The sequence below is a fragment of the Panthera pardus genome, unplaced genomic scaffold (genome assembly GCF_024362965.1).
Source record: "Panthera pardus isolate Hobbes unplaced genomic scaffold, ASM2436296v1 HiC_scaffold_11, whole genome shotgun sequence".
Classification (NCBI taxonomy): Eukaryota; Metazoa; Chordata; class Mammalia; order Carnivora; family Felidae; genus Panthera; species Panthera pardus.
In genome coordinates, this window is record NW_026526666.1 from 73,921,558 (window position 1) to 73,929,955 (window position 8,398).

The 8,398-nt window shown below is 40.2% G+C and overlaps 1 protein-coding gene across 5 annotated transcripts in view; it reads left to right on the forward strand.

Annotated features, from left to right (window-relative positions):
* Positions 1-8,135, forward strand: part of FOXJ3 (forkhead box J3) — a 147,685-nt gene extending 139,550 nt beyond the window's left edge. For all 5 annotated transcript variants that reach the window (XM_019429184.2, XM_019429185.2, XM_019429181.2 and 2 more), the window contains 2 exons: positions 2,964-3,071; positions 5,116-8,135. In XM_019429184.2, coding sequence (XP_019284729.1) covers positions 2,964-3,071; positions 5,116-5,231 — 224 coding nt within the window. In that variant the 3' untranslated portion in view covers positions 5,232-8,135. The remainder of the gene's footprint in view (positions 1-2,963; positions 3,072-5,115) is intronic.
* The last annotated feature ends 263 nt before the right edge of the window (positions 8,136-8,398 follow it).

An 8,398-nucleotide genomic window follows, 5' to 3' on the forward strand; every position in this document is an offset into this window, starting at 1 on the left:
AATGTGTATACTATACTGTTTTGGGTACAATGTTCTGTATTTGTTAGATCTAGTCGGTTTATTGTGTTCTCTGTTTCCTTACTTCTCTTCTGCCTGGTTGTTCTTTCCATTATTGAGTGTGGGGTATTTACATCACCAATTATTATTGCAGAGTTGTTTATTTCTCCTTTCCATTCTGTCAGTTTTTGCTTCATATTTTTTGTGGTCTATTATTAGGTGCATAAGGTGTTTATAATTGTTATGTCTTTTTGCTGTATTGAACCTTTTGTTGATATATAATGTCCTTCTTTGTCTTTGTAACCTTTTTTGATTGAAAGTCTGTCTGATACTAATGTAGTAATCCCTGTTCTCTTTGGTTGCTTTTTGGCATGGAATATCTTTTTCAATCCTTCCACATTCATTTTATGTGTGTCTTTGGATGTAAAGTGAGTCTTTTATAGATATGTGTTCTTACATATTCTGCCAGTCTCTGTCTTTTGATTGGAGAATTTGATCCCTTCACATTTAAAGTAATTACTGGTGAGTGATTTCTGTCATCTATAAGGTTTTATAGGTTTTTGACACTTATTTTTGCATTACTGTCTTCTTTTGTATTTAGTTGATTTTTTTGTAGTGAAATATTTGAATTCTTTCACATTCCTTTTGTGTATATTGCATAGCGCTTTGTGGTTGCCATGGGGATTACATTTACCATCCTAAAGTTATAACACTCTAATCAAATTTTCAAAAGCCAAAGATAAAGAGACAATCTTAAAAGGAGAGGGAAGTGACTTGTCACATACAAAGGAACCTCAATAAGATAGAAGATTTTTCATGAGAAATGCTGGGAGTCAGAAGTCAGTGGGCTAATCTATTCAAAGTGCTAAAAGAAAAAGTGTCAACCAAGAATTGCTAAACCCAACAAAACTGTCCTTTTCAAGAGGGAGGGAGAAAATAAGACATTTCCAGATAAACAAAGGCTAAAGAAGTTTGTTACCATTAGACCTGCCCTCCAAGAAATGCTCAAGGGAGTTGTGCAGGGTGAAATAAAAGGACACTAGACAGTAACTCAAAGCTGTATGAAGAAATACAGATCTCAAAAAAGGTAAATACATGAGAATCACAAGAGCTAGTATTACTGTAGCAACAATCTATAACTACTTTTTCTTCTCTACACGACTAAAGAGACTAATATATTTTCTAAAAACGATTAGTCTAGAAGCTTATATTATTGTAACTTTCATTTGTAACTCCACATGTTGTTTTCTACATAATTTAAGAGACGAATGCATTTAAAGGAATTATTGATATATATTTTTGGGCACACTATGTATAAAGAAGTGATTATGTGATGTCAGCAACCAAAAGGGGTAGAGATGGAGCTGTAAAGGAACTGAGGTTCTGGGTATTATAGAAGTTAAACTGATATAAATCTTCATAAAAATCAGTTGTCTTTTGATTGTGACTTGAATTTTTAAGGATGAGTAGAAAGAGAGCTAAGATTTTACAAGACAGAGGCTGAGAAGTCACTGATAAATGAGTGACCATATTACTCAAAGTGGCATAGTCCCTCCACCCTGGTGCAGTGTTTAGAAATTGCACCAGCCACTCATGTAAAGCCTCATCAGCACTTGGGGGCAGGATTTTTCCTCTAAGAATATACTAGAGCTGCAGCTTAGTGTAACTTTTCTCCTTTCTTTTCTTCCTAAATCTTCAGTATGGGAAATTGGCCAAAGAGTTTAGTTCTGACTGTAAACTTTGCTATAAAAAGTCATGTTATCTTGGGAAGCAGTGGCTGGAAGTCAGAGGTCTGGGTTCTGTTCCTGGTTCTGTCTTATTTTTCCTCTGGTCTTAGGTCCTCATTTGCATGAACAGAGGTAGGCCTGAATTAGACTGTTTCAGAGGCTGTTTTAAGCATGGACAGTCTGACATTCCAGTGACAGGTAAAAACTTGTGAGCAGCCAAATACAGTGTTCCTACCATGAGTATCGTTTTAGTTTCCTCTGGGAAAATGGTTGCTATTTTCTAGTTTGATTACAGCAGTGGTAGAATGCAATTGTAATTTGTGTGACACAGTAGAATACCTAAGGGAGAAATAGCCTTTCCAGAATTCCAGATGCTCCATACAATGTGAGCCAGTGTTATGGTTCTTTTTCCCCAGGAGTAATTGGTGGTGGGCTTATGATGTTTGCTTCCCTCTCTTTCTACTTTGCATTAGGATGCAATGTAATTGACATTTTAGAGCTGTTACACTTAGTGGCTCCTGTCAACAAAAATATATTAAGAACCTTCTGAAATGCCATTCAAATGAGATTTCTGTTTCCCATCTCCACACTTCTGAATAATACATTTTTGATCACCTTTACTTGGTAAACTTGCGCAGATCTTTCCTGTCATTTTGTGCCCCCATTCACTTTGTTAATCAGCTAGGGCACTTACAGATAGGTCTGCTTTGAAAGTGAGAAAATCAGGGACATAGGGACAGTGGTTACTAGAAAGAGCCTGTGATTTAGGAGAACTGGATTGTAGCCCTACCCCTGTCAAACTGATATTCTTTGGGCAAGTCTGCTTAGTCTCTCTGAGCCTCGGTTGCCTCAGCCATAAAATGGGGATAATCCCTGTCTTGCCCTCATTTTGGACTTAATGGGAGGCTCAGATGGTAATAGATATGAAAATGCTTTTGAACTGTTATGAAGTATATAACAACAATAGAGACATATAACTTGCCTTCAGGCCTCCAGACGGTAAGAGGCAGAGCTGGAATTAGCATCGTGTACTCACATCCAGCCTGGCACCATGTTCGAGAAGCCAGCACCACCTTTTGGTAGTTTTAGCATCTGAAAGGAGTAATTTTTCTTTCTCTTTTCTTCCTTGCCTTACCTGCTTAATTTAGTTTTAGGTAACAATTGTATTAAGATTTTAATGTTTAACTTGTTTATTTATGGCAATATGTTTTCCTTCTTTCTGTTTTTCAATCTGATTAGGAAATTTGTACATAGACTCCAGGCAAAATCTCCCTCCTTCAGTGATGCCGCCCCCTGGTTACCCTCACATCCCACAGGCACTCAGCACTCCAGGAACGACTATTGCAGGTAATTTGGGCTGTGTTGCGTTGCATTTGGTACTCAGAGGGTGATACGGAAAAGCTTTAGCTGTCTCAGCAGTGAACAAGGCCATTGAGGAGGGAGTAAACTCCTTGGTGAGGGAGGATGGGGTGTGGGGTGCAGAGTTACTTGGCTTCAGTGCTGAGGAAGGGGATTCAAGTGCCATTTGCTTTTTAGGCCATTTGACCTGAAGTCTCTTCGATGCTATGATTCTAATTGTTGTCCTGCCTCTCTAATGAGGTCCAGGGCATAGAGCTTGTCCTGGGGTCTTAGGAATCTTTGAGGCTTTTTGACTTTGATGGGACTTGAGCAGGCTTCAAGAACTTGCTTTGATTAGCTCCTACGTATTCTGTTCCATTCATTCTGCTGAAGTCCCCCTCCCCCCGCCCCACCTCTAGTTTCTAAGGAAGCCTCTTACAGAAGAGGTAAGTTGCAGGAGTCACTGGTTCATAAGCTTTCCCCCCTAGGTTCCTGAATACAGGATAAGTTACATTTACCAGGGCAGCAAAGGCAGGCACGTGGTTAGAGGTGGAAGGGAGCTTAAGGATTATCTAGACGAGGAAATGGAGGCTCAGAAGTTGAGATAACTTGCTCAGAGCCCCCAGTTTGGCTAAGTTGCCAAACCAAGACTCAAGCCTTGATATCTGGATTTAGAGTTCATTGTTTTTCTCGTGTACCACACTGCCCCCTCCACTTAGGCTGCTCGAGGAGCAGAATGGTGATGTGCAGACAGGAACTCAAAACCCCCAAAGAACTGTGTGCCAGGTAATAGTGAAGGAGGAGTTGGGGGCCAAGTGACCTGTTCTTTGGTGAACAGGAAAGAATAAGTGTTATCTGTCCTCAGCACTCACCAGGAACTTGAAAGTGGCAAGATAGGGTAGTTAAGACTCTGGCACTGGATTCGCAGGGTTTGCATTCTGGTGCTTTGCCACTTGATAGCTGCCTAACCTTACTATTTCCACTTCCTTCTCTGTTAAAGAGAGCTCACAACACTATCTAACTCCGAGGATTGTTAAGAGAATTGAATGAAAATTATAGGCAAATCACTTAAATTAGTGCTTGGCACATAGTTAAGATATTTATAAGTTAAAAAATAAATATAGGCATTTCTGCTGTACTGTGATGTATTGAAAACCTTAGCATTTTGTAAAACGGTACATTAAAAATGGCAGGGCTTATAAGAAAAATGAGATTAGCAGCAGACTACTTGAAACTTTGTAATCAGGTCAAGCAAGCCAAACAAAAACTGTAATCCAGTAAAAAAATCTGCATGAAAAGGATATGTTTAATTCCTGATAAAAGAATGAATTCTGCAAGTAAACAGAGATTATTACTTTTAAAAAAAAGTCTGGTTTGGAAAGGGGTTTGTCAAAGCCATGGTGACAAGGGTAGAACACACCAAAATTGCAGAGCACAAGCTCTTGCACACGGCCACACAGATCTAAGAAGAGGAACGTGGAGAGCGGGCGCCCTGTCCTGCACTCAGGGAGGGCCTCCGGCACTCAGCCACGCTGATATCCTCTGTGTTTACCCGCTGTTACTTGGTGGCTCAAAAGTTAACTTGCTGGTGAGAATTCATGATGACCCAGTGTGACCTCACTGGTACACTGACATCATTCTCCTTTTCCCATTCTCATGGGAGCCAATTCATGTTGCTGAAACACAGATTGACGCAGGACAGACTAAGAGAAAGGGTTGTGCCCATACTTGGGCACTCTAGCATTCTTTTTATGCCCTCCTTGCTATCTCCTGGTTTAATCCAACAGGTGTGGGTTTTGGAGCCAAGTGAATGGAGTTCAAATCACTTCCCTTTACTAGTTGGATGACCATGGGTAACTTGCTCATTCTGTTAAACCCAGGCCTTGTTATTTATAAAATGAGGATCATAAGAGCCACCTCGGTGAAGGCTCTTACGTAGATTAGAGCAATAATGTGCACTGAGTGCCTGGCACATAGTAAGTACTCAATCAGTGTTCATTTATTTCTTTCTTCTCTACCCAAGTCACTGCTGACATTGCCTCCTTCCTTCTAGGCCATCACGGAGCCATGAACCAGCAGCACATGATGCCTTCCCAAGCCTTCCAGATGCGGCGCTCTCTGCCTCCAGATGACATCCAGGATGACTTTGATTGGGATTCAATTGTGTAGAGCTTGTTTCTGCAAAGGCACCAGACCCCAGCGTCACCTTTCTGTGCAGTGAAGGGAAAGGTTTCAGAGAATCCAGTCGAGAAAACAAAGTTGCTAATCACTTTACCGATGTTATCAAAATTTCTTTTGAAGACAATCAAAAAGATTTTAGCTGGATAAATTACTGCTTTTATCTGACCCAAACAAGTACTACATGTTTGTCTCCCTGCCAGCTGCCCTATGTAGCTCCTAACTGTTGTGTGATTTGAACGGCTTTTGCATATTTGTGTCAGTTCCATGTTGACCACAAGTGCCAGACTGATTTTTCAGACAGAGCCTATTTTGCTGCAAGCAGTTTATAGATACATATGTGTAAATATATGTACAAAAATTACTGAAAGGCTTCAGTTTTTCTAATTGGATTATTACGTCTTGGAAAGAAAGTTAACTGTGAGTTTTTATTCCTTGTTAGGCTATTTTCTGCAGGATGCTTTTAACTGATGTAGGCAACTGAAAGGAAATGGATTTTTTCAAAGCCCAGTTCCCCTCATTTAATCTGTTTTTCAGAAACATGGGCATTGAGTTCTACTCAGTAAGGACCCAGAGTTTGATGCTTTCCAAACAGTCCAGAGGGGCATGTTGTTCCTGAGCAGCATAAAGAACTGACCAAATTTGTTCTGATGCTTGGGGGGATTATAGAGTTTATGTTGTACCTTTTCCATGTCTGTTTCCCTAAATCTGCATTATAACAGTTCTAAAATTTCTTTGATCGATTAGCAGCTGGGCATATTGCTCAGCTCTTTAACAAAATCATTGCCTCCATATTCACTCTTGTATTTATTATTCAGAAGTGTTATTTTAATATTTATTGCTACCTTCTGTGAATGCTCAGCTCCTATTGGGTTCATTAAGGAGAAGTGCGGTGTCTGAAAGCACAGAATTGTTTTTCTTAAGAGTTTACAGACAAGACAATCAGAAAGATTGTGTCATTCTCTTTGTTGGCACTCCTTTTACCGTGAGAGTGCATGTCTCTGTCTTAGCATTCCTGCTGATTGAGACTTACTAGCTAAATAGAATTTTTCTGGAATTTGAATCAGAGTTCATTTGGGCAGTAGAACAGCAGGGCACTGTTTATAAAGCAGGTTTCCTCACTCATTCTCTTTCCACTTAGGAAGCACTGAAAGGAGGGTAGAGCCACACATAGATTTTATTTGCCTCAGTCTTCAGTGCAGATGTCATTAAGTGGTTTGCTGTTTCTGTTGTCCTTTGTGTCTGTGTATGCATGACATTTGGTTACTTTCCTTGAAATGCAGCCTGCCTCTTTGAGGTTTTTATTAGTTGTTTTTTTTGTTTTGTTTTGTTTCATATCATATCATAGTTACTTTGCATGGATTGATTGTCTTAGTTTTATAATAAAAGTAACAGAAATTACTTTTTTTTTTTAATGAATAGATTTTTAATTGGTTCTTTAGACCATAAAAAGGTGGAATTTCTTTCAGTTATGATGAGGGAATGATCTGTTCCATCAAATCAGGGGGTAATCACTGCTCACTGGTTGCTTTTCAGCATCTCTAGTCTCTACAGCCATGCTTATTAAATCACTCCAGTTAGCCTTAGTGATTTTGTGGTTGAGTGTCCTCTGCTGGGACTAGACAGACATCTTTGTTTCTGTATGTGTGTATGTGAGAGTGTTTGTCACTGTGTGTGGCTATTTTGTTTTAATGGAGTGTTGCCTTTAATGAATCACTGGGAGGCCAGCCACGGTAAAAGGCTGATGAGGTTGGGGAGAAAGGAAGGGCTTTTATGTTCCTGTTGTTTGGACCTTGCTTGGCATGAAAAATGAAGCTCGGTTCCAGCCCCTTGGCTCGGTGAAAATCGGAGGATTCTGGCAAGGCAGCCAACAGGCCCCTCTTACGTGGATCGGAGGCAAGATGAGCTAGCAGCCTGCAGAGCAAACACTTGGAAAAATGGGGGTGATTTTCAATAGTCTGCTCAAGTCACTGTTTTCTAGATACCACAAAAGCTGTTTTGAAACTTTAAATTGCTTGGGTAGCAATGTGCACTTTAAACAATTTGGGTATTGGAATGCAGTCTTACATTGAATGATTTGAGTAGAAACCACTGATGAAGATTTTACAAATTGTGTGAAGCTGATTTCCCATTTGGCAATCATTTACTGATTTGCAGTGATCAATATTTTTATGAGAATTTAAACCTAACCACACACGGCCCTGGAGGCAGAGCCTCCACTCGGACCCATCCCACCCTTGTGACTCAGGTGGCCCGGGAGCCCAGGACAGGCCTTCGTGGGGGGCGCCAGACAGCCGGGAGTTACCCGGTGAGGTGCAGCGCATCCCCTCTGGCGGCTGTTTCTGTTGCTAGTTGTCAGTGCAGAACAAGCTCTGTCTTGGGTTTAAATTGACCGAAGACTCTTGGGGAAAAGAATAATAAATGCATATAATCAGATGGGGGCACTCTGTCCAGGAGAATAATCCGACTGGCATTTGTGGCAGTTTTTGAAATGTAAACGTATTCATGTGTGTTCTTGTAAATACATGTCTCTCAGATGTCCTTTGAAGTGGGAGGGAATCAATCCGGGGATTATTTCAAATGGAATAGAGTATTTTGATATTGTTCATTCAGAGGGTGATGTGTACATATCTATATTGTATATATGTGATGAAAATGCATTGGCTTTTTGTGCAAACACAATCTGCTCTCTGTACTGCTGTTGGACAGTCAGTGTTTTAATGTTTCTACAGTTTTGCTATTGCACGATTTCATATTTTGCCTCTATGATGAACGGCACCCATTCTTTGTAACTGTTTAGTGCTGTAAAGAAATATCCCAAGTGTCATTAGGATTGTTGCTGCCAGACTGATATGCATGAATGGCACTTAAAATAAATATATTATGTTAACTCTATTTACAACACCAGTTGGCCTGTGTCATTTGCTACAGTTGAGGGAACAAGATTGGAGCCAGTCCTGATGCAGAAACTTGCAGTCAGTCCTTGTGGTCTTGGAGATTGTATGTCCCATTTGTTGCTGCCTTTAGGAATATCTCACTAGCTCTAAGAAGAACTTCCTTAGTTTCTCTGAGCCTCGTTTTCCTCATTTGCAGTGCTTCTAAAATGAGAATAATAATACCTGTCTCCTAGAGTTGTAGTGGGATTAAATAAATCAATG